Genomic DNA, 26,939 nt, shown 5'->3' with positions numbered 1-26,939 from the left:
TCCCACTGTTCCTCCGTTATCTTGAGGTGGGCAGCCTAAGATCACTGCCTCTTTCGGGGTGTCTGCTCCAGGATGATGCCTGTGTCGTCACACTGGGCGATGCTGTGGAGGGTTTCTGCAGGTCCTGTGCGTACACTCCTGGGATCACTGGATATCCCTGCCCCATCCCTGCTCGCATGGGGGTGGGGGAGGGCATGTTGCGCCCCCAGTGCGTCTCTGAAAATCGTCTGTTCCCTTTGCGCCTGTTCTTGATGCTCCCCATTCAATTCAGGTGTCTCAAGGTGCCCCTCCAGTCACACATCAGCTCCCCCGCCCATATGGTGGTGCCGCACACCGGTCGCTCGGCCCGACATCAGGTCGCAGGGGGTGGATCCCAGGGACAAGAGGCCCTCTCCTAGCTGACGTTGAGTCTAAATTTCTCCAAGTATAGGGTTCAAAGTCTTTGTTGGTACCTTGTGTGATGCTCCTCTACCTCTTCTCTTCTCTGCTGAGAAGGATTAAACTCCCAGGTGGGGGAGGAGAAACAGTGCACCCATACCTGTCGCTCTCCCTCCGAGCGCCCCGAGTAGGCCGTCCTCGCCACTTCTTGCAGCTTGGTGTATCTCCTGCCCTTCTCCGATCCTCCGTTGCCGGTCCTATTTCCCGAAGGCCTTCAATGTGAGCCTGGGTTTGGGGATGTGGCGGGGTGGTTGTTCATACACCACGCGACCCGCCAAGTCTCGCCACCCCCGCCGATCCAGGGCTAGCAGGCTCACAAGTCACCCTCGGGTCCCAGTAGCAGCCTCTGCTCCGTGTCGCCTCTCGCCTGGATCGCCTCGGAACGGCCCCAGTCGGAGGTCCTCCACCTCGCGGCAGGCTGCTCCTCCCTCCAGACTGAATATGCGCACGATCAAAGCGCCTCAGCACCATTCTCCACCTTCAGTGCCTTTTACACAACATTGTTGTGGGGGACAACGCTCCGTCCACCACCAGAGAACAGGATCATGCAGGATTCATTTGAGGCCTGTAGCCGAGCTCTTCACAGAGCATCCGTCCTCTCCGCCATCTTGGCCATGCCCCCTAAAATAGTTTTTGTTATAAAGCATTCCTGGTTTGCTTTATGCTTTTACGAGTTGCCCTTGAAATAGACTCAGGGATGCCGGGATAGTGGTAACTGTGGGGGCTTGGAAGATCTAGCCCATTACTAGCTGAACCCTGAAGTGAAGGTCCATGAAGAAATGAAGAATTAGCAAGGGAATTGGTAATTAAAAGATCCATTCCCTTTTTGAATTCAGAGATTGCCTTGGACTTTCACCCAAAGTTTCTGGGCCAAAGTGAAGAGATGGACCAGTAAATGCTGTTATCAGCCTCATCAAAATGAAGCTGTTTGCCGTAATTTAGGCTTTAATAATGTTTCATTGAGGAGCCTAAATGCAGAAATCGCATTGTAATTCTTAATTCGTCCTTTTAGCAAGCATAATCCGTTTTAAAGTTTGCACAATAGCCAAGCAGAGAGGGTGCCGGGTGCAGGGTGCAGTGATCAGTTGAACTTGCTGGCCACTGATTTAATTCCTTAGTCACTATAACCTTTTACCTTGCCAAAATTGATGACATGATTACTTTTTAGTTGGATAAATCTTAACTATTATATACTGCCAAGAGATAATCCAGTTTGTAGTGTGCACCATATAATGGTAAATATATCCTCAACGATGTGTTATAAGAGTATTTCAAGTCTTGGTGGAGTTTTATGGTCTTGGAACGTAGAGGCAACTTGCAATATCCTTTTTACTGTTAGGACTCCCAGCTCCACCTGCTGCCCCCTCCCATTTCCAGGTATCATGTGCCTCAAATGCAACAGATCATCCATGTACTTGCTTCCAGCATGATTCATTTCGTGAAAAGATCAGTGTGCAGGAAGCACATTTCAAAAGGGAATTTTGGAAATAGTTGGTTTTCGTTTGTCGTTCTGCATTTCTGTCTGTCTCTCTCTCACACACAGTCTCATTCTCTCGCCAGCTCTGTGGGAGTAGGCCTTGCTGTCCTGTAACAATGGGACAGCAGATTAACAAGCAGACACTCTTTACATTTTTCACTAATCAAGCAATGACTGTTCAAACTCCAAACTAAAAGACTGTGAAAAAATGTGACCAATGAAAGGGAGATTGTAAAATGTTGGAGACAGTAGGGGTCGAATATGACTGGATTGACTCTCTTCTTTATGTGACATTTTGCAGTTTATGAAAACATCTGCGATTATTACAGAGGACATTCAATTGTTAATGGTGAATTCAACCACAACTGACTACTTCTCAGGGACTTTTGGTCAACCAGTCAGTACATCACATGCCTGCATTTGTAAAGTGTATCCCAAAACCAAATAACAGGTTGTATGGACAATTTACTGCACGTGGATTGCAGACAAAAATTTAAACATTTGGACTCATCAGTCTAATTTCTTCTGCATATCAAACAGTTACAAACTAGATGCAAAATGCGTGCATTTTATCCAAATAACCATTTTTAATATCAATTGTGCAATGTTTTGTTGGGAGGGGAGAGCATTTGAGTATCAGCTGGTATCAATCTTACAAAGTGGTATTTTAAAGAGCGCTGGCTCGGTCAACATGTATCGTGAAGTAACCTATAAGTTATTAGAAGGTGTCATTCAGAATGGAGGCCAAAGAAAGTCCACAAGCTCCTACGGCATTACATGACTTCTAAGCACTTCAGAATTAAATGAAAGTGAATTGTTTGCTATGTAATAGTCTGAGCACAATCTGTATTATAGTAAGGCCTATTCACAAATGCATTTTGAGTACTCCAGTAATGGTACTTCCCATATTTACAAATGCTATTTGCGAATCTCTGCCGCATTCTTTTCTACGGAAATTTCTACATGCGGATTTCTGGTGAATGTGGTATGGACAAGGAGGGCTGGATGGAAAATTGGGAAACTTACATCAAAATGGGAAGTTTGTAGGGAAATTTAAGGGTGGTTTATGGAGAAACCTTGAAATACAAAAAAAAACCTTCAAATGAGTAGGACAATTGCAGATTACAAAACTTACACAAACATCTAACCCACCAGTACTACTGACAAAAGAAGCTCAAAGATACTCCCGCTAAGCCTTGAAGTAATTTAATTTCTGGTACTAGAAAACTCTCATAGAAATCAGTGGAGGCAGGGAATAACACTAACACCATATACAAAACAATTCTAATATCATTTATCTAACATGCTATGTTTTTAATATTCTAAATCTAAAAAATTTGTTCTGAAAATCATACAATTTTGATTTTAAATTATTTTAATTAGTAACAAGTAATAATTCATTACTTTTATTACCAACTGGTGTTCGCCATTACGTGGTTATAGTTAGGACATAGTTTCCATAGTAAAGGCTTTTTACGGTCGAGCCTGCGTTTCGCTAAGCGAGACGCTTTAGTAATTAAAAAGGGCTCGGAGCCCTGTCCACGTCACGTCAGTGTCTGTCATTGGCTTGTCTGTTAGAATGTGCTTGATTTTATTAGTGGAAGGCATGCATATGTCATGCCTTTTCCGGTGGATAGCCCTCCTCGAGCGCATCGACCAAGTACTGAAAACATGCAAGGCTCGCTGTTTTCTGTCCGGCTCGTGGACTACTTTTTCTCTATTTTCCCAGCGCAGTCTGGCATGGCAGAAGTCAAGCACTTTACATAATATCGGCCCTGTTACACAGTTAATTGCACTTTTTCGGGTTACATACATAAATGCACTTTTGCCAATAGGTTTCATTACCAGTGAAAAGTCGGGTTAGGAGTTTACAACGCTATCACCTCTAACACGAGCAAACGCGAGACCCGTTGCATTGAAAATGCTTGTTTTTGTTTTGCTAATTAATTTGGCTCCATTTGCCAAATCTTCACAAAATGTTTGAAACTCGTTTGCCACTTACTTCAGCGGCTGTTTAGAAAGTTTCAAAGTGATTCGCCAAGTGGAGGCTGAGAAAAAGGGGGGAGGGGATCCCAAAACACATTCTCCACATGCAATTTCCAATAGGGATTTTAGACACAAGTACAGCCCAGTTCACTGAGCGGAATTATACCAAATTTGGCAGAAAGCCACATCTTGGTCCAGAAAGAGTGCTTTTTGTAATTTGGTGTGCACAACTGCACACACCTATTCTCACCTATACAACCACTCACACACCCATTCACAGGCCCACAGCATGGTGTTGGCTGCATGCGTAGGGTTGGCTGCAGGGCCTGGCCAAATGCCAGGCCAAGCGGACAACCCCCTCACTGTGCACAGCCAAAGGCTGTGTGCAGCGTAGGGTTGGCTGGAAGCAGGGTGTTGGCCACTTCAGCCATGCGCAGCTGTTGGATAAACATGTGGTAATTAAATATTATTTTGCCTAAAAAATAAAAACCCACTAAATTCACTGAAAAATCCAAAGGTTACAGGGAAGTTATAGTTGGGTTGAGATTATACACACACACAAAACCATAGTTAAACTTAACTCAAGAAACTATACTCGTGCCGTAAGGTAACTATAACTTGTGCTCTTTAAATGCCCTGCTAATTACCTCACATATTTCATCAGCCATGACATCTTCTATGACATCATTGATAACATCACTGCAACCTTTGCAACAAAGATATGGATGAGAAAACTGTTCATTATAGTTACCTTAGGACACAAGATATAGTTTCTTGAGATAATTATAACTATAACTGCTGCAAATCTAAGGTTTTGTTTGTGTAAAATCTGAAACTAACTATATTGTCCCTGTAACCTTTATTTTTGTAGTGAATTTTATAACATGTAAGTCATATAATGCTTCTCTTAAAACAAAGACATCTGATACTGCAAGGTGGAAAGGTAAAATAGTAACATTAAATCTAATAAAAAATATTCTTTACTAGATTAGAATATACACATTCCACCCAGGCTTCACAAACATTCAACAACCCTAATCTTGCCAGGGGTGGGGTGATTTAACAGGTAGGACTTTATCATTCCCGTCAAAACCTGAAAGTTATTGCAATTTATGTATTTGTAAGAAGTTTTATGAGGGGGCAACCATGCGGTTCCATGTACTGATTAAAAATAAAGGTAACTGCAATGCCTGGTCCCTTCTCAGCGAAGTTCCCCATCCTCTGAAATGGGGTGGAATACATCTAAGATCCTAGATCTGATGTGTTGCACCCTGTTAGTTGGGGACACCCTCAGTGAAGAGTTGGTTAAGAAAGTTCTAATTGCTTTTGTTGTTTATGCATAATGTATTTGAGTTGTGCAAGCTTTGGGTCAAATGTTTGGTGTTCCTCTATTCCTTTCCATTGGGAGCAGTCTGCCCTAGGGTTGGGGATAAATCTGCAGGCATAAAATTTTTGTAATAAAATGATGGTTCTAAATTCGGTCATAAGAGGCTCTGCACCCTCATTTGATGGAGTAGAGACTTGTAAGTCAAAGCAAAGGTGGAAATCTGTGCCTTAGGATAGGTGTAAACCTCTGACTGCCTAGATCTCCACGCAGAAATTTCCCTTTGTGAATAAACCTCAATTACTATTTATGGACCCTGTTCGAGTGTCTGGTGAAAGCAGTGTATTTTATAGTGCTTTCATGTATGACAGATCCGAATCTATTGGTCAAAGTGGTGTAGATAACCTGTCTAATGTTGAAGATAGAGTAAATATACATACCTTGTAAACTCTTTTACCCTCTCAAATATAGCCATATATCTTCATGGTGTTATGAAAGTGCTGTTCTTTTTAAACAAAAAACAACTCTGGATGGATATTCTATCTTTATTGCTACTCTGAGGACTGTTAAATATTAAATATGTTACGCATATACCTTTTGTCTGGGGGAATTGTATAGTGAAACCCTAGCTGCAACGCAACAGAGGATTGCAAAAAGGACTAAGAGATGGATCCCTGAGAATGACCATGAGGAGTCGATGCAAGCAAGATCCGCATTGCAGGCATCTGGGGACCATCAACTGTAGATTTATAAGCGGTTGAGATATTAATGTTTGAAGAAGAGGGTCTTCATGATTTACTTGGCAAGCAGGAGTGTGGGAGCTTCTTGAGACTGGGTTGAGCTTTAGTTCCAAATCCGAGGAATGTAGCAAGACCAAGCTTTGGTGTGTCGGCTTCCTTTTCATACATTTGTCTTGAGTCTGAGGTTTTTGCTGTGAGTGTTAGTATGCCAGTTTGAAGATCTTGATGTTGCTTTTCAGATATTGTGGTGTGATTGAGTTTAACACTGTGTACGTGATGCCACAGACAAGCTGATGTGGGCTGCCAGAGGAAGTGAAGGAAGATATGTTAAGTAGGTATAAGTCTATCATACATCCCGAGACCTTTAACCAGTCAGGCAACAATATGAAAATGACACCCTCGATATGATCATGGGACACTGGGGATCAAAGCATTGCTTCCGTGAGGTCATATAGATCCAGCATTTGTTCTGCAATCTCCTTCACAGCTTTTACTTTGCAGAGTACGATGCATTGGGCTCAAGCTGCCAGTTTTTCGATGTTGTTCTGAGGATGATTGTAGTTCCGAGAGCCATTCTGGCACATAATCTTATGGTGATTTTGGAGATTTGCAGAAACTGTGTCTTGAAAGGATTTGAGTTCTAAGTACTCCCCAGACAGCTAATATTAGATTTTGATGGGACAATCTTTGTTTAGGGTAGTGTAATTTCCAGATATAATCCTTAAGTGGAGTTGAAAGTTGTTTGAATGATGGATGAGGTTCTTGAGGGTTAAGATTGTTGGAGATAGCCAGGTTTCTTGGAGTACTGCAAAGGTCACAGGGAATGGATCAAATCATGACGTGCTCATGAGGATGAGGTGGGATCTGTTAATAAGGTAGGCATCTTCCCATCAGCTCCTTGAGCCAGTGCTTGACTTCAAGACCAAGTTATGTCAGACATTCAAGTAGGCTTGTGAAATCAACATCAAACAGAGTACCAAGAATTTTGGTTTGAGAGTTACTCTAGCAATCTCCTCTTGTATATTGCTAAGTGGTCCCTTATATTTCAAGGAATAGAGAAAATGCTTGAAATGCCTAAAAAGTAAAGGAAATCCGTTTTCAGTTGATGTACTGTTAAGTCTTTCACTATCAAGAGACCTAAACAGAATTCAATGATGCAATGATAGACTTACTGAGACTTTAGACTGTCTGAGAAATTCCCTTGAAATGTTGACATTCTTTAAGGCTGTACATGAAACTTAGCTGTTAAAAAGGGTAAGTACCTTAATCTTTTTTTTTTTTTTTTGTAACTTTTTTTGGCATAAAAGGTTAAAAATGTACATTGAGTAGATGAGAAAACCTAATGGTGTTTTCTCAGTGGCATGATTAAGATCACACAGTAAATTGAGTATGTTTGGTGTTGTTTACTTAAAATCTTGATATTACGTGGCAATATTATTCTATTAAGTACCTGATAACTGTCTCCTTTTCCTACAGGGTGACGAAGATCAGATTGTCGGCCTTTGTTACGAGACAGTTTGTGATGGTCACTCTATTTTGATCTTTTGTCCATCTAAGAACTGGTGTGAGAAGCTGGCCGACACCATAGCCCGAGAATTCTACAACTTGCACCACAGAACCGTGCAGCACACTGATGGTATGAAAGGCGTGCATTCTACTGACCGAATTGCCATCAGGCAGCAGTAACATGCACTGTAGATGTTCCTTCTAAAGTGCAAGTTCATCCCATTGTATTGCCTATTCCAGAAACTCTGTCAGAGGGTCTGCATTAGTGAGGATGGGGTACACAAGCCTGCTTCCTGTCACCCTTTTTCCTCTTAATGTGTCTTACTGTTAAAATGTTTTTCCACAAACCCTTGAAGCAAGACATTTTTGCTGTGATGTTTTTAATACAGGAATTGTATTAGAATTTTGTGTTTTAAGGCAGCAAAAAAGTCCTAATTTTAAATATAACGTTTCATAAATAGAAAAATATGCAAGTTTTTATTACAATTTTAAGCAGTCGATCAACGTTTACAATTATTAAATATACATTAATTTTTATGTGACGATCTTGAAACATTTGTTTTTTTTAAATATTTTTCTAATTTTAGGAGAAGGTGGTTGGGGAACAAGTTGAGGATTATGGTGGCGGGAATATCTAAAATACATTGCACACATATGTTAATCTTTCTGGGTAGTTGGCACACTACTGCACTTATAGGCAGATCATTCCACTTGTGCCTCATCAATTTGAGCAAAAACAAGAAGGTGATGGATGGATGTTTGAATTAATCTCAGCCACTGGCAGTCGCTCGGGCCACATCCCAATCCATTGTTTTTTGTCCACCATGCCACCCCAGTTTGGACCAGGCCATATGCAAATCAGTGTTGACCCTGCTTCTCATGGGAACAGTCAAGCCCAAACTGCAAGGCCAGATCCTCCTTGAACCGAAACACAAACAACCTACAACTGGTGTTGTAATAGTTAGTAATATTTGTTGGTGGAGTTGGCTGGAGATCATTTCTCGATTAGCTTGTCTTTTTGGGGGAGGTTAAGCCTCTTATCTAAGGTTTTGCATGTTGGAAAGTAGGGAAAGTAGTGCTTGGTGCTTTGAGAAGCAGATTGATTTACCAGCAGGCAGGGAGGTGAGAAATATTTAGTGTGTGAGAAGTGGTGAACCGTGTGGCAATGAATAAAGGTTACTAAATGAAACTAAAAGTATGGTCCTGCGTAGTGTGGCTGGTGACTTTGCCCACAGGGTTTGTTGGATCAAAGATGTTAAGTAGAGCCAAGAGATGTACACTGGTTAATAAGGGTTGTGACAATAGGTAACTGCAAGCATGAAGTCTCATGTTATTAAGTAACCTATATTTTAAATAAAAAAAGCACAATTTAAATGTGGGAGGAGGAAGAAAAAAATAAACATAATTCTTGCATATAACTTATTAAAGGTCTACCACGTATCCTATTTAGCCATTTGTTTCAGCTTATATTCTTGCCTTTCTCATAATTGGCTTGCACAATTCGGTCTAAAACTTAGTTTACTATCTTTGGTGTTACTCTACACTCCCCTAGTTTCAAAATTGTGTTTCTTAGCACTTCTTAGTGCACACTCAAGGCATTTTTTCTACAGAGTAAAACGGTCAGTCTCGTATTTTTGTTTATTGAAGCAGTGCTAGATGTCGAGATTTTTCCAACTTATTCCCAAGTTTCAATTCCATATACTCAAAATCCTGAGTCCAGAATCTAATTTCTCTCTGGCATTCCCAAAACAAATGACCGTAAACTACAAGCCATCAACAGTCCGATTCAGTTCAGTGAAAATTTAGCCACCATAACTGGTGTCCTGCAAAAGGCAGTCATTTGTTTTCTGCTCCATCAATGTTCCTTTATATGGATTATTCCATTTTCCATGAAGCAGTGCCAATACAAACTTCACTCAGTTGTGTTTCGGAATCATGTTCTTGGCGCATCTGATTTTATCAGGACTCTTCATCTCATCAGTGCCTTTCTTTGAGATAAGCTTATACATTTTTGCAGCTGATAAGTTGCTTTGTGTTATCCTATATAGTCTTGTCGTGTGGATAATACCTCCAGATGTCTTTATAATGAAGGATAGAAAGATTAAAGACCGCTGATTGTACATTGACAGTCCTTTATCAGTAAGGTTATATTTAAATTTAAGGACCCCAAAATCCGCTATGTTTTTCCCTTCCATGATCTTAATGCCAGATCTGTTGCCTTACCCAACACATGTTTGAGCAGAAGATGGGTTTTCCTTTGCTTAAACAATTGGCGCAAGAGAGGCACTGAGTTTCGCTCTGCCATTGGCAGTGCTTTATGGCCACTGGTTTCTGGATTGGTCGCATTTTTCACAAGGTCATAATGTTGATGGCATGTTCCGCATTGCCCGGGAAAAGCTTTTGTCCTAATTTCTCAATGAAGTGGGATCCAGAGCTTCTGTGACTTGTTTACTGGAATCTCTTTTGGATGCAAAGATGGTTTTGAGGTGTTCATAGGAGGATGAATTTTAGAGTCAGTCTTGGTAATGAACATCTTGAACAGTTGCATGGAGAATTCTGCTATTTTAATTCCGGTTACATGAGTGTAGCACCTCTCTGCCGTGGGATAGCTGAGATCCTGACCCAAACTCCGTTTTAATAGGGGGAGCAATCTGCAAGCTAGGAGTACCTTGCTGTGAGAAGTATCACCCTACACAAAGGCTGTGTCTGGAGAGCAGCCTGGAAAGGACTTTTCAACAGAAAGCCATCCCGAACTAGTTCAAGATGTAGATAGCGGATACACACCTGCTTTCTGATTTTGGTGCATAAATGTAGGACCTCCCTATGGCCAATAAAGGGAGTGTTTCACAAAGTACTCAGAGCACTGCCTGACAGCCAACTTTTCAGAGGTGAGAGGACATCACCGGAGTCCAGGAAGGACTTTATATCTATTTTGAACTGCATAGAAGCCTGTCTGCTGAGAGGGGGTAGGACCCTTCAAACCCTGCAGGAGTTGTGACTGTCCAGAAGGAGCAAAGTGCCCCTTGCCCTGTGTCATTGGGGCACCCAGAAGACTGCAGAGAGTGATCTGTGGACCCTGGTGCCTGTCCCTCCATGGTGGTTCTGAGCAGGAACAACGAAGATTGAGATCGTGATTGCTGAGGCCTGGCCAGCCCTGTGATTGAGTCAAGAAAACCAGCCTTTGTGTCGGCATAATCACACAAGTATTGGCCTGTGTGTGGCCTCATTGTCACCAAAGACTCAGCCTCTGAGTTGCCACATTGTAACCAGAAGTACCAGCCTGTGCAGGACTTGCATACGTCTACCAGACCAATGAAGCTGTTTTAACTGACATAAAAAGCATGTTTGCTGCTATGGCAGCACATTATGCAAATAAGACGTAATTTGTATTGTGCGACCTGTTTGTCTCTGTGCTGTGTGTAGAGCTGTCCTACTGACCCTGTTCTCATAGGGTTTGTTGGTGCAACACTTATATGAGATACCAAGCATGGCATGACACTTTCTGTTCTTTTAACCTCACACACACATTTTTAGGTGATCCTTCAACTCTGAACTGAATGGCTATCGAAACGTTATCCTGCTGTTTCCTGGGGCAAAGAATTCAGCCGCAAATCAAAATCTGCTGGACACAATTTTTACCCATCTAAGTGGCCCTCAGTGGCTTACAATGAATTAGTGGAACTTTCTCATTTGCTACAGCAAGTCCCTTTTTTGTACAAAAGTTACAAAATTATCCTAACCTTGGCATCCACCTACCATATGCTCTCTTTTGTGCCTCCATAGGAGTAGAAACAACCTGACTCGCACCACAGATGGAGATGGACACTTGGCTGAGTTCACAGATGAATTATGCATGAACCATTAAGCCTCTTGCTTCATACCTCAGTGCTTTGGCACTGCTGTCTCCCATCACATATTGTTGGACGCACTTGGTAATTAAAAATGTTGTGATGCGTATTTAACGTGTGATGGAGTACCGGGGTTCCGTTGGGTAAAATCTCCACACCACATTAACCACCATTGCCTCTCTAGTGGTGTCCATTTCCAGATTTGTGTACCCCTGTCCATATTTATTGTAACCCAGTTATTCAAATATAAATGAGTTGCCTGCACCAAAACGTTCTTTTTTCCCAGTATCGATGTCTCTTGAATATGAATAAACACCATATGTTAACATTATGCAAATCTGGAATATATAAACATGTAGCTGCTTGAAGCCCAAATAAAGAATGTTTTCAAAGACCTACGTTGAAGTGTATTTTGCAAAAACAGCACCTTTCAAAGGAAAATTCCTGATCTTGATTAAATTCATGGAATATTGTGCTTGGAAGATCTACTCACAATTGCAGAAATTCTGCAACTGTAGGGTTGGGTGCAAGATCACTGACATTGCTGAATGGTGTACCGAGAAAGGGAGGTAGTAAAACTCATAGCTTTTTGTGTATTTACGTGCCTTTGGGAGATAATGTCTCAGTCCGGAAACCTACAGGTTTTCTTGCTTTAAAGGCTCCAGTATGTGCCTTTCCTCTATACATTTGAGGAAGGAACCATATTTAGTGAGGATATGGGGGAAGCGGTTGAAAACTTCTCCCGTTGAAAATGTCAGTGTGACTTCAAGTTCTATGTGCGTATCTGAGAAACAACTTTTTTTATGTCTGTTGTAAAATATTCATGAGTAAAGGCTACGCTTTTTCATAGAATTCTTAAAGAGCCCCTAAAACATGAGAGGAGATATTCAAATATAAGAGGTATCTCACAGGAATACATTTCTATATATTAAACGTATCCCTTTGTGAATTGGTCTGTATGTGGTTTATGTGTAGATTCTTGCTATTTTTTTTGTCTTTGAACTATTCTCAGTTATAATTCCCTGCAGCTACCGTTAACATATTTTCTTTTTTTCACTCTCTACCCTAACAGGACCAAATCAAACTCCCCCTCTTTTGCCAGTGAACCTGGACAGAGAAGGCCTTGAGGACGTAATGGGCCAGCTGAAGCGCGCCCCCGCAGGCTTGGACTCAGTGCTCGCACGTACGGTGACGTGGGGTGTGGCGTTTCACCATGCAGGTATGCGCAAACCATTTATTTAGGAAAGGACTTCTGTTAACAAGTACAGGGAATGGTTAGCTTCTTATAACATCACAACCTTAGCTCTCAGCCAACCCTATTCAAGTATAGAAGCCACATAATGGTGAAGCCTGTCAGTCTCTTGACCTGGTGACCATACCTGTGACATGTCAACACATCTGTGCTGTTTGAAACCATACACCTGTGGGCTACTAGACATCAGCAAGGGAACCCCTTGGTCTTATCCGAGTACCACTTTCTCCTCTTAATTTCTCCACTGACTAAACAGGGCGAGGACTGCACAGTTGCTATTTGAATTTCAGCCACTTAAGAACATGAGCCTCATTTTGTCAGTTCTAGGTGATGAAAAAGGAAATGGTTTTTATGTTTGCATTAGGTTATGCATCTGTTCATTTCGCTTCTAGCTGCAACTAGACATAAGTGGCTCAGGGAGTCCGCGCCTTGAGGGCTGATTTGCCTGTGGATTCTTAATTTGCCTGCTCCTGCTACGCAAAGTGTGTGCTTGCTTAGTAGCTAAAGTGTTCAGACTACTTGGTCAAGGGCCAGAACATGGCATGTTTGCAAGATAAACATTGACTGGTGCAGATTAGCTTCATTTAGATTAAAAGTCCGTAAATGTGTCATTTATTGACACCTTGAACATCTGGGGTGGTTCCAGAAGTGCACGACCTACATTGGACCCGCGCCCTTTATAACTAAATTTCTAGACCAGTGGCTCCTGTGGTCCGGGCATCCCTGGGGGCCCTCGACTGCTTAGAAAATTACATAATATTAACAGATTAATAAAGTGTTTATAAATAAAGTGGGTACATGTAAAATTGATTTTTTTTTAATGCGCTGTAAATGTCAAGGAATTTGGAATGGGAGGCTAAAGATTAAGGGCCAGATGTAGCAAAAATAAAAATTGCGACTCGCATTTTGCGAGTTGATGCGACTCGCATTTTGCGAGTCGCAAATTGGAATGTCAGAAACAAAAGCGATCCGATTTTGCGACTCGCAGCCGGACTCGTAACGCTGTGTGCGAGTCCGCAGTTTGCGAGGTCGCTGTTTGCGAGTGTGCAAAAAACGAACTCGCAATTAGCGAGTGGGTGTCGCAAATTGCGATTACCTTCAAAATTGCTTGCAGGTGCAGCAGAACACTCCAGAAAGCATACCAGAACACTCTGGAAACACTTCCTGGCACATGATGATGACATCACAGCCAGGAAGTTAACAAATACACCTGGGAGGAGGGCTCAACAGTGAGCAGTGTCTCTGCCACTGACAGTAGGGTGCTGAGGAGTGGTAGGCACAGCACCATGGACGCAGCAGGGACCAGCCAGGCTGGCAGGAGGGGCAGGAGATCATAGATAACAGCCAGGACAGATTAATGTGGCACATGGCGTTAATGTGCCACATGACTGGTTGGCATTTTCCTGCCCATGGACAATTTCAACTTGTATATAGTTTCTTCATGACATTAATAAAACAGTTATTTTTGTTCCACTTAACAAATGGTTAATAGGTGAGTATGGTGGGAGTTGACACGTACCGTCCAAAATATTGCGTTGCAATGTGGTCCCGTCTCAGTCTGCCTTGATTAGCTAGACTCCTATCCCCATGATGGCGATGTGGTTGTTCTTGCTCTTCATCATCAGGATCTGGGTCTGCAGGGGTGAGGGGTAGCCCACGTCGGGTGGCTATGTTGTGGAGGATGGCGCATGCGACCACAATTTTGAAAGCGGTAATGGGGGTGTATTGGAGGGCGCCTCCACTGCGGTGGAGGCATCTGAATCTTGCCTTCAGCAGTCCGAAGGTGCGCTCGATCAGGTTCCTGGTCCTCTTATGCGCACTGTTGTATTGCCTCTCTGATTCAGTTCTGGGTGTTAAAAACGGAGTCATGATCCAAGGCCTGAGAGCATATGCACTGTCACCTGTTGGGCACAAAAGTACACGGTTAGGAAGTCCAGATTGTCGTGCACAGTGACCTGTGTGTATGTCTGCAAGTGTCTGTGGCTCTACCTAGGAGGTAACCGTCTCCAAATTCCCCACGTTCCAGGCGTTGATGTATCCCACTATGCCTAAAAATGTATGAGTCATGGGTACTGCCAGGAAACTTAGCTACGATGTCCGTGATGACATAATGGGCATCACAAACAACCTGTATGTTGAGTGAGTGGGTACACTTCCTGTTGCGGAAAATGTGTTCCAGATTAGCAGGGGGGCATATTTGAATGTGTGTCCCATCTACACACCCTATGACATGAGGAAAGTGGGCAATGCGGTAAAAGTCCAGCTTGGTGCTGTTAATTTCTGCCTCATTCCTTGGTAAGTATATGAAGTGAGACATGTGCATGACTAAGGCATCTAGGAATGCCCTGAGGAACCTTGACACTGCACTTTGGGATACCCCACCTGCCACAGCAATGACCCCCTGATAGCTCCCTGAGGCCAAGAGGTGCAGTGCGCATAGTACTTGCACATGCGTAGGGATGGCGCAGCCACACAGAGTCTTGTGTTCTAGCTGTGGTTTGAGTAAATCTATTAATTCTAGTATGGCTGCGCTGCTAAGGCGGTATTTCTCATAGATCTCCTCTTCAGTTTGCTGAAAAAGAGTCTGCCTGGTTCTATATATCTTCTCCTGTCTGTGGCCCCTCCTCCTCCTCAGCTGGGCTGCGTGGACTCTCCTCCTCACTGCTATCAGGTATATCTCCGCCATCTTGAGTAACCCAGATGCCTTCTGGGTCCCCTTTTATACTTTGGTAATGGTTACCACCTGCTCTGAGTTAGTGGTAAATGGGACATGCAAACTGGGCTTTTTGCGACTAGTCGCAATTTGCGAGTTGCAATTGCATATGGGTTGCAACTCGCAAATTGCGACTTGCAATTTGCGGGTCGCAAAATGGGGTCGCACCGGATGCGACTCGCAAACGGGTCCCATTGCTTTTTGCGAGTCGGAAATGGGCTTTTTGCATCCCATTTCCGATTTTGCACTGTCGCAAATTGCGATTCGGCCCGTTTGCGAGTCGCAATCGTTTGCTACATCTGGCCCTAAATTAGTACCCTCAGATTGATTCGTGGGAGCAGTGCAGGTGCATCAAACATAATATAGTATGGATAATGTGTGGCTTCAACTGAATTTAGAAAAGCTCCAACCTTTCTATTAAAATTAAATTTTTTATTTTATCTTTTTATATATTTGTTTGAAAACACATTTTATTTAATTATCATTTGTATATTTGTTTGATGAATGCTTGTTTCTGTATTTTTGTGTGTTTTGTTTTGCGTTTCAGATCATCAACAATGTTTAGGCCGGGGTCCCCTGCTTCCGGTAGTGACTCAGTAGAGGGTCCCTGGTTTCCAGTAATGATTCAGTGGGGGTCCCCGGGTTCCAGTTATAATAAAGCGGAGGTCCACAGTAGTCAAATGGTTGAGAACCACTGTTCTAGACAATCATTGGGAAGGTTCTTACAGCAGGTGTAAGATAAGGTTCTGATGTCCAGGGAACAGTGTTCCCAATTTACTTACCTTTAAATAAACGCATCAGATACTGGGCACAGTATCAGAGATGCCACATGCTTGCATTTCTGTTTATAATGGTTCAGGTTTGACTTGTCTCTTGTCCCTGCTTTTAGTGCATATTCATCTATTTACTTTTCCCATCCAACAGCTGTGAGTGCGCTGCAGCGTCAGGCTTTAAATAATTTTCCCTTTTTAAGACTAATACTTGAGTATGCTGCTGGTATTTGCAGCTACTTATACCTCTTAGGAAACTGGATGTTCCATGGTGTCAAGTCTTTTAGTTGAGCTCACTGTCATCAGAAAAGTACTGATGTGTATGCGAGTTACAGATTGTGAAGTTAACCAAAACTTGCAAATGGTTTTTGGTTTTTAATTCGTAACCATAACTGTAGTTTTTCCACTGAATTTCTGAGATTTTTATGTAATAAACTGAGGCATTCTAATCAAAGCTAACAATAACTTTAGCTTTGCTTTTTTCAGTGATTTTGTTTTTTGGGGTATCTTATATTACTTGCCCGTCTTTGAAAGTATATACCAGTAGAACTGAGTCTTGTAAAGCTGAACCCAATATATTTCTGCAAGGTGCGTTGAGCACCAGAACCTGACTGTAGGAAGTTGGCTCTGTATGTGCTATTTCAAAGTAAGGAATAGCATGCACAGAGTCCAAGGGTTCCCCTTAGAGGTAAGACAGTGGCAAAAAGAGATAATACTAATGCTCTATTTTGTGGTAGGGTGGTCGAGCAGTAGGCTTATCAAAGGAGTAGTGTTAAGCATTTGTTGTACATACACACAGGCAATAAATGAGGAACACACACTCAGAGACAAATCCAGCCAATAGGTTTTGTTATAGAAAAATATATTTTCTTAGTTTATTTTAAGAACCACAGGTTCAAATTCTACATGTAATATCTCATTTGAAAGGTATTGCAGGTAAGTACTTTAGGAAATTTGAATAATTACAGTAGCCTATATACTTTTCACATAAAACACAAATAGCTGTTTTAAAAGTGGACACAGTGCAATTTTCACAGTTCCTGGGGGAGGTAAAGAATTGTTATTTTTAACAGGTAAGTAAGTCACTTACAGGTCTCAGTTTTGGGTCCAAGGTAGCCCACCGTTGGGGGTTCAGAGCAACCCCAAAGTCACCACACCAGCAGCTCAGGGCCGGTCAGGTGCAGAGGTCAAAGAGGTGCCCAACACATAGGCTTCAATGGAGAGAAGGGGGTGCCCCAGTTCCAGTCTGCCAGCAGGTAAGTACCCGCGTCTTCGGAGGGCAGACCATGGGGGTTTTGTAGGGCACCGGGGGGGACACGAGTCAGCACAAAAAGTACACCCTCAGCAGCGCGGGGGCGGCCGGGTGCAGTGTGGGAACATGCGTCGGGTTTCCAATAGTTTCCTATGGGAGACCAAGGGGTCTCTTCAGCGATGCAGGCAGGCAAGGGGGGGGCTCCTCGGGGTAGCCACCACCTGGGCAAGGGAGAGGGCCTCCTGGGGGTCACTCCTGCACAGGAGTTCCGTTCCTTCAGGTGCTGGGGGCTGCGGGTGCAGGGTCTTTTCCAGCCGTCGGGAAATGGAGTTCAGGCAGTCGCGGTCAGGGGGAGCCTCTGGATTCCCTCTGCAGGCGTCACTGTGGGGGCTCAGGGGGGACAACTTTGGTTACTCACAGTCTTGGAGTTGCCGGAGGGTCCTCCCTGAGGTGTTGGTTCTCCACCAGTCGAGTCGGGGTCGCCGGGTGCAGTGTTGCAAGTCTCACGCTTCTTGCGGGGAGTTGCAGGGGTCTTTAAATCTGCTCCTTGAAACAAAGTTGCAGTTCTTTTGGAGCAGGGCCGCTGTCCTCAGGAGTTTCTTGTCTTTCTTGAAGCAGGGCAGTCCTCAGAGGATTCAGAGGTCGCTGGTCCCTTGGAAAGCGTCGCTGGAGCAGGTTTCTTTTGGAAGGCAGGAGACAGGCCGGTAAGTCTGGGGCCAAAGCAGTTGGTGTCTTCTGTTCTTCCTCTGCAGGGGTTTTTCAGCTCAGCAGTCCTCTTCTTCTTGTAGTTTCAGGAATCTAAATTCCTAGGTTCAGGGAAGCCCTTAAATACTAAATTTAAGGGCGTGTTTAGGTCTGGGGGGTTAGTAGCCAATGGCTACTAGCCCTGAGGGTGGGTACACCCTCTTTGTGCCTCTTCCCAAGGGGAGGGGGTCACATCCCTAATCCTATTGGGGGAATCCTCCATCTGCAAGATGGAGGATTTCTAAAAGTTAGAGTCACTTCACCTTAGGGGCTGTCCTGACTGGCCAGTGACTCCTCCTTGTTTTTCTCATTATTTTCTCCGGCCTTGCCGCCAAAAGTTGGGGCCGTGGCCGGAGGGGGCGGGCAACTCCACTAGCTGGAGTGTCCTGCGGTGCTGGAACAAAGGGGTGAGCCTTTGAGGCTCACCGCCAGGTGTTACAGCTCCTGCCTGGGGGAGGTGTTAGCATCTCCACCCAGTGCAGGCTTTGTTACTGACCTCAGAGTGACAAAGGCACTCTCCCCATGGGGCCAGCAACATGTCTCTAGTGTGGCAGGCTGCTGGAACCGGTCAGCCTACACAGATAGTTGGATACAGTTTCAGGGGGCACCTCTAAGGTGCCCTCGGGGGTGTGTTTCACAATAAAATGTACACTGGCATCAGTGTGCATTTATTGTGCTGAAAAGTTTGATACCAAACTTCCCAGTTTTCATTGTAGCCATTATGGTGCTGTGGAGTTCGTGTTTGACAGACTCCCAGACCATATACTCTTATGGCTACCCTGCACTTACAATGTCTAAGGTTTGGCTTAGACACTGTAGGGGCACAGTGCTCATGCACTGGTACCCTCACCTATGGTATAGTGCACCCTGCCTTAGGGCTGTAAGAGGGGTGACTTATCTATACTTCATAGGCAGTGAGAGGCTGGCATGGCACCCTGAGGGGAGTGCCATGTCGGCTTACTCATTTTGTTCTCACTAGCACACACAAGCTGGTAAGCAGTGTGTCTGTGCTGAGTGAGGGGTCTCCAGGGTGGCATAAGACATGCTGCAGCCCTTAGAGACCTTCCCTGGCATCAGGGCCCTTGGTACCAGAGGTACCAGTTACAAGGGACTTACCTGGATGCCAGGGTGTGCCAATTGTGGATACAAAAGTACAGGTTAGGGAAAGAACACTGGTGCTGGGGCCTGGTTAGCAGGCCTCAGCACACTTTCAATTCAAAACATAGCATCAGCAAAGGCAAAAAGTCAGGGGGCAACCATGCCAAGGAGTCATTTCCTTACACTGACACTAAGTCTATCTCTCAAATGTTTTACATGCTTAGCAGTGTACGTTGAATCATGTCTTAAGAATTTAGGAAAGGCCTACTTAAAATTTGCAAAAACTGTACTTCTAAACTACTGTACATAAAATTTAAAAACAACCTACTTGATTGTCTTTCTTGAATTAAATTTAATTACTTATGCTTTCTAAGGCTTGACGTTTGATGAACGGGACATCATTGAAGGGGCCTTTCGTCATGGCTTCGTTCGGGTGCTGGTTGCTACATCTACTCTTTCTTCTGGTGTAAACCTTCCTGCACGAAGAGTCATTGTGCGCTCTCCGCTGTTCAATGGACGACTGCTGGACATCCTGACATACAAGCAGATGGCAGGTCGGGCTGGCAGGAAGGGAGTTGATACCGTAGGTAAGTGAAAGTCAGTTCTGGTGTACTGATAGCGACTTGAGGAAAAGCCTGGTGGGAAAAGCCATTGGTTTTGTACAGTAATCAAGAGATACATGGTTGTATGTCTCACATTCATACATTTTTGGTAAGTCATTTTAGTTCTATTTGCCTCATTAAAATATTCAGCCACCTTGTAAACCTCTCCCCGGATCTTTAGTGAACTATGCATCAGTTAATGTACTCCTGTTCAGCGCCTGTTGGAACACCATTGTGAAATGCTGTTTTTTCATGGTTGCACCTCAAGTGAAAGTCATTGTCGTATGCGATTCAGCCATCAGATGCTCAGCTGACAAATTGATTGCCTTTTTGTGGCTGCAATAAGCATCAGGAGCAAAACTGACCTGGGCACACTTGCAAGACTTCCAAGCAGTACTGTCCCTTTTAAGAACACTAGAAGCCTGCCTATCCTATCATTCCAGAAGGATGATGAGCATTTGTTTGGAGCATAAGGAAGCTATCTAACTGCAGGTCCACAGAGTTGAGAATTTAGGCAAATAAATGTTGACGGGAAGACTGTCCAAACAATAATGCTTTGCAATAATATGGACTGATTCCCAAGTGGCTTATGTGCATATGTTAGGATTAGGCACATCCCTTGTCAAAGCCACAGTAGAAGCCTTTTCCTCAGTGGAGTGAGCCATAGGCTTACAAGGCAATGTCTATTAGCTTTCACTTTACAGGTAATAATGCAGAAAACTACTCACATAACTATAGTCTCTTTAGAAGAGGCCAAACCATGTTGTGCTGTACCAAAATTAACAAAGAGTTGTTTAACCTTAAGAATCTTTTTAGTTCTTTCTACATAATATTGCAGTGCCCTTTGCACATTGAGAGTATGTAGACCCCTCTGCTGGGGACATAGGGTTTGGGAAGAAAGAAGGAATTTAATTGAAAATGTGATAGTACTTTCAGTAGAAAATAAGGATGAATTCTTCTAGAAACTTTATTATGATAAAAACACATGTATGGCTTATCAATGCAAAGAGCTTGAAGCTCACACACCCATATAGTTGAAGAAATTGCTACCAAGAAAGCCACCTACCATGATGGTTCTGTAACTCATCTTTGTGCATCAGCTCAAAAAGAGGCCCTATCAGTTTGGAAACAACAACATTCAATTCCCAAAACTGGTGGGAAAACATTCTCAAGAACTTCCAAGAAGTCCTTGCCCACTGGAACAGTAAGAAGTTTAGTTTTCAGAATTTGTAAAGCGCATGGCGGCCCAGAGGCATCCCAGCGCTAAAAGTAGTGAAACACAAGAAGGAGAGAGAGCCGGTATTAGTTACAGAATAAAAAAGTTTTAAGCTTTTTCCTAAAGAGGCGCTCGGAGGGTTCCAAACGGAGCTCCGTAGGAAGGGTGTTCCAAAGGTGGGAGGCTCTAGTAGAGAAGGAGTTATTACCCCAGGCTCTCTTGAAGCGAGAAACATGTGCATACCTAAGAGAAGAGGAGCGAAGGCTCCTGGAAGGAATATGAGGGAAAATATGTTTCCTCAGAGAGATGGGGCCTTTGTCCTGTAAGGCCCTATGAACAATGCAGAGAGATTTGAACTGGATCCTTTCTCTGAGGGGAAGCCAGTGGAGGGTGGAGATAGCCAGTTTAGCGGAGGCGAATTTTGAAGAGTGGGTAAGAAGTCTGGCCGCTGCATTTTGTACTCTTTGCAGCTTCTTTAAAACATAGAGAGGGGAACTAAGGAACAGAGAGTTTCCGTAGTCCAAGCGAGAGAGAATTAGGGATTGAATGAGGATTCTTCTGGCTGTGGGAGGAAGAAGGGTAAGGATCTTTCTAAACATCCTCAAGAGGCCAAAACAGGTAGAAGAGATTTTACTGGCTTGAGAATCCATGGTAAGCCGGGGATCAAGTATCACACCTAAAGTCTTAACTTGGAGTTTAGGAGGAGGAAGAGTTTTTTAAAGGCATCTGAGAGAGATGGAAGAGGGAGCGCGAGGGGGGCGTTACCAAGGATCAGAACTTCAGATTTCCCATCGTTAAACTTGAGTTTGGACTTGGTCATCCAATTGACAATATCACTCATGCAGCAAGAGAAGTTAGTCACTGGAGAGTCCCCGGAACTGGAAAGAGACACCACTAGCTGGGTGTCATCTGCATAGGTCACCAGAGTCAAATTGTAAGGGGCAATTACTCTAGCTAAAGGTGACAGATAGACATTAAAAAGACTGGGGCTAAGAGATGAGCCCTGGGGAACTCCGCATGCCAGCGGGTAGTCCGGAAAAACAAGTACGGTCCAAAACTTGAAAAGATCTGTCTTTGAGGAAGGAGGAGAGCCAGGAAAGCGCAGAGCCTCCTACTCCTATATCTGATAATCTCGAACTGAGAAGATCGTGGTCAACAGTATCGAATGCTGCGCTTAAATCAAGCAGTATGATAGCTACGAGCGACCCTCGGTCTAAGAGCTGGCGGGCTGACTCAGTTACTGTAAGAAGAGCTGACTCGGTGCTGTGCAAGGTTCTAAATCCCATTTGTGTAGGATGAAGAAGTTCATTGCTTTCAAGATAACAGGTGAGTTCAGTGTTGACATGTTTCTCAAGGATTTTCGAGGAAATAGGAAGAAGAGCAACAGGTCTAAAGTTTTCTAGTAAAGTAGGGGTTTAACAATAGCGTGTTTAAATGACAGGGTAACCGATCCCAAGGAAAGTGAGTTGCTAAGAATTTTGGTGAGAGGAGGGACAATAACATTTGCTACCTGCACGAGAGCAGAGGGAGGAGCGGGGTCTAAGGGAGAGCCAGATTTAATTTTGGACAAAAGATTAGTGGTCATCTCCTCAGTGAGGGGAGGGAAGGAGCTAAGGGAAGCTCCTATAGGTAAGGAGTTTGTAGGATTATCAATGGGGAAGTGATTCATATATGGAGGAAAACCCGAGTAAATGCTGATGACTTTGTCCTGAAAAAAGGATACCAGTCGATCACTGTAGGACACAGAGGCCTCCATCATCGGGGTAGATCTAGAAGGGGTAGTGAGATCTTTAAAGATTTGAAAGATTTCTTTCTGGGGCCATAACGAGCGTTCTATTTTTTCACCATAAAAAGTGGACTGGGCCATTTTAATGTTATGGTGGTAAGTTCTAACGGATTGCTTGTAAGTCTCTCTCCTGGAGGGACTGTAGCTTTTATGCCACAGTCTCTCAAGTCTTTTACAGCCCTTTTTGAGTTCAAGCAATGGGGGGAAAACCAGGGTTTGGGTTTATGAGTTAAGAGGGATACTCTGGTTCTAATGGGTAGCACAGCATCCAGAGAGGATGAGATCCATTTATGAAAGGAGTCTGCAGTTCCTGAGGTAGAGGGGTGATAAATTAAATCAGAGGCTAGAAGAGCTTTGCGCCACTCTACAGGGTCAAGTTTTGACCAAGAACGACCGGAAGAAGTGGTGTTAGGGAGGAGGCCGTGAGTGGCATCATACGGAAAAGTGAACGAGAGAAGGAAGTGATCGGTCCAAAGAAGTGGCAAAGGAGGGACCGTCAGCAAGTTGGTAATATTGCTGAATATGAGATCTAATGTATGACCCTTTTGATGGGTGGGGCCAGATACATACTGAGTTAATTGGAGAGCAGCAAAAGAGGACGTCAATAGTTTAGCTGAAGGGCATTCCAAGTTATCAAGATGAATATTGAAGTCTCCTAAAATAGTAAGGTTGGAAATGTTGCAAATGTGGCTAGCTGCAACCTCCGGTAAAGTATCTAGGAAACGTAGCACAGGTCCCGGAGGGCGATAAAGCAAAATACCTGAAAAGGTGAAAGTGGGGGACAAACATAGTGAGAACAATAAGCTCTCACAATCAGGAATATCCAGGGGTTGAGTAGTGCATTTAATAGTGGTTTTGAAAATAATAGCTTTTCCACCACCTCTGGCCGTGGGTCTGTCTAGATGGATCATAGAGTACCTGGTGGGCAGGGAACTGCAGATGAGTGAGGCAGAGTCCTCATCAAGCCAGGTTTCGGTAAGAAACAGCACGTCAGGTATGAGATCTTCAAGGAGATTGTGGATATATAAAGAGTGAGCAGAAAGGGACCGGCAATTAAGTAGCATCATTCTGGCTAGCAAAGGGGAGGAAATTTTAGCGGACGTGAGGGGCACAGTGGTCCAACCACACCGTGGGCAGGTGGGGAGGCGAGGGAGATGTGACTCATTAGGATGGGAAACACAGGGATCATTGTTTCTAAATGCCAATAATTCTGAGGAGGAGTAAACTAACCTCATGGGGGGTGGGAGAAGGGCAGCATCTCCGGGCCCAGGACGCTCCAGGGCGCGGACGGACGGCCAGCGGCGCGCCCGGCGCCCCTCCGTCCTTAAATAATGACGAGAGGCAGCCTGAGCCGGCATCGAGGAGAAAGGTAAAAAAGACTAGACCGTTAACCCAAACAAAATGGCGGTTGCAAAATGGCACAAACAGGAAGAGGAGAAAAACAAGGAATACTGAGCATCCGGTAGCCAACTGAACAAGGGCTCCGGTGCTCAGACACAGTATGGAAAATGACAGTTCAAATTTTAAAATGCCCCCAAATAAAATAGAATATTTAAAATTCAATTATTTAAAACGACTTCCTTTTTAAAATAATTCCAAACAATTTCAAAATTGATTTCAGGACTAGTTAAGCACACATTTCCTAAGTAAACGATTTTTAAAAGATATAGCCTACTTGTGGTGTTGTGTTTGTGTTGTGTGTTGTGTGTGGTGTTTCTTTGCCAAATACACTGTTATTTTACCTTTTTGGCTCATTGCTTAAAAAACACAGTAAGTGTTGCTGTTTGAGCATGTTTCTGTGTATAGATTTGGCTGAAATGCATCGGAAATTATTTTTAAAAGTTGTGTTTTGGGATCTCTCACATGCATGGAGATGTTCTACCTTTTATGAAAGTAGAGGGAATTCCATGGCAAAGAACTAGGATTATAAGTAATTAACATTTCCTTTTAAAAAAGACATATTTTTGTTAATATACCAGTTACATGGAACACATTTTCAACTTGATTTGGTCAAACTTTTTTGTTATAGGTATCCCCATATAGACCATCATGTATTTTTGCCGCCAGTAATTTGCCCTCTGGCCTGTGCCCATGTCCGCTTCTAGGTGATCACGCACTTGCCCCAACCCCATTGGCACTTCCTCAACCGCATCGTTCAGTCCCATCTGTGGCAGCTGAATGTGTATTGTTATTGGTGCTCGTGTAAAATTGACAATATACCTCACAATTCCAGCATTTTCCAGCTGAATGGTCAGTTGTCATAAAAGTGAAAAGGGTACCCAGTTTAGTATAGCTTCTATTGGTTATTTAGTGGCTTGAAATCCATCCAATCATGTTTTGACTTTGTTCTGTTAAATGCCAAAGCCTGGGCTACTTTATTTCAGATTTTCTTTGGGAGGGGTCCAGCTTTCTTGCCAGCATTAGAACATTTTACTTCCAGATTTTTGGCAGAACTGAAGATTGCTTTAAAAAATGCTTGCATGTTCTCTGATCTAGTCCCAGAACTAGGAGGGTGCTAGATTGTTGAGGGAGGCGAGGAAGGTGAATTGAGAGGGCAGCTAGAGGGAATTGCCCTGCAGCAGTAGTGCAAGTGACTGAAAACCTTGAAAAGTCATGTTTGTTAGCTGTGGTGCACCCCCCCCAGCCTGTGTGGAAAAGAAATATTAGACAGCTCCACTTAAATTTTCTGACGTACTCTGAGGAAAGTTCCTAGAAACCCTAAACCATTGACTCTAAATACTGATAAACAGTGGGTGCTGGAAATTGGCAGTAACTGCATTGATGCTAGAACTATTACTTGTCATGTGATGAAATTGTCCAATGGAAAAAAGGTTCAAAAGTTTAAGAACAATAAGAGCTAGCCAGGGTAACTACTTGATCTCATACATCAGATATCATCAGGTGTTCTAGTTGCTGTGTTTTGCAGAAGTGCTTAAAAAATGATTGCCTGCCACAGGAGTTCCTCGCCTCTGCTTTTGACATTCAGCAGTAACTGTTCCTATTCTGAGCATTATGTGTGCCTAAAAAGTTTTTTACAGTAGCCTACCTAAGCTGACCCATGGTTGTGGTACTGTCGCGTAGGTTCTCAATAGCCTAATAAGGCTACTGGATTTGGGTGGCAGAATCACCTGAATTGTGGGGAACTGAGTCTGCTCCCACACCATGTGACACCTGTCGGCCTAATCTGGGTTTTCCGGCTAACTAGCAGCGTCTCGTCTCCGCCCTAGAGCAAGGATGATTGTGGCAACCGGGCGCATGACATACATGAGTCTCAGGGGAATCGTGGTCGGTCAGATCTCATCCTTTGCTCTCAGTTACATTAGTCTCACACATGCAAAGACATAAGAGGCAGACTGTAATTCAATAAGATGTTATTGAAATAACTGCATCCTAGATAAAAAGGCATTGTAGGGGGCTGGACTGGCTTGTAGTGAGTACCAAGGGGTACTTGCACCTTGCACCAGGCCCAGTTATCCCTTATTAGTGTATAGGGTGTCTAGCAGCATAGGCTGATAGATAATGGTAGCTTAGCAGAGCAGCTTAGGCTGAACTAGGAGACGAGTGAAGCTCCTACAGTACCACTTAGTGTCATATGCACAATATCATAAGAAAACACAATACACAGTTATACTAAAAATAAAGGTACTTTATTTTTATGACAATATGCCAAAGTATCTCAGAGTGTACCCTCAGTGAGAGGATAGGAAATATACACAAGATATATGTACACAATACCAAAAATATGCAGTATAGTCTTAGAAAACAGTGCAAACAATGTATAGTTACAATAGGATGCAATGGGGGACACATAGGGATAGGGGCAACACAAACCATATACTCCAAAAGTGGAATGCGAACCACGAATGGACCCCAACCTATGTGACCTTGTAGAGGGTCGCTGGGACTATTAGAAAATAGTCAGGGTTAGAAAAATAGCCCACCCCAAGACCCTGAAAAGTGAGTGCAAAGTGCACTGAAGTTCCCCAAAGGACAAAGAAGTCGTGATAGGGGAATACTGCAGGAAAGACACAAACCAGCAATGCAACAACGATGGATTTCCAGTCGAGGGTACCTGTGGAACAAGGGGACCAAGTCCAAAAGTCACAAGCAAGTCGGAGATGGGCAGATGCCCAGGAAATGCCAGCTGTGGGTGCAAAGAAGCTTCTACTGGACAGAAGAAGCTAAGG

The 26,939-nt window shown here is 43.6% G+C and overlaps 1 protein-coding gene across 2 annotated transcripts in view; it reads left to right on the top strand.

Annotated features, from left to right (window-relative positions):
* Positions 1-26,939, top strand: part of POLQ (DNA polymerase theta) — a 367,236-nt gene that overhangs the window by 64,953 nt on the left and 275,344 nt on the right. For both annotated transcript variants that reach the window (XM_069202712.1, XM_069202711.1), the window contains exons 8-10: positions 7,442-7,601; positions 12,392-12,538; positions 19,523-19,735. In XM_069202712.1, coding sequence (XP_069058813.1) covers positions 7,442-7,601; positions 12,392-12,538; positions 19,523-19,735 — 520 coding nt within the window. The remainder of the gene's footprint in view (positions 1-7,441; positions 7,602-12,391; positions 12,539-19,522; positions 19,736-26,939) is intronic.

This window comes from Pleurodeles waltl, chromosome 8 (genome assembly GCF_031143425.1).
Source record: "Pleurodeles waltl isolate 20211129_DDA chromosome 8, aPleWal1.hap1.20221129, whole genome shotgun sequence".
Taxonomy (NCBI): domain Eukaryota; kingdom Metazoa; phylum Chordata; class Amphibia; order Caudata; family Salamandridae; genus Pleurodeles; species Pleurodeles waltl.
This window is presented reverse-complemented; position numbering and strand designations above follow the sequence as displayed.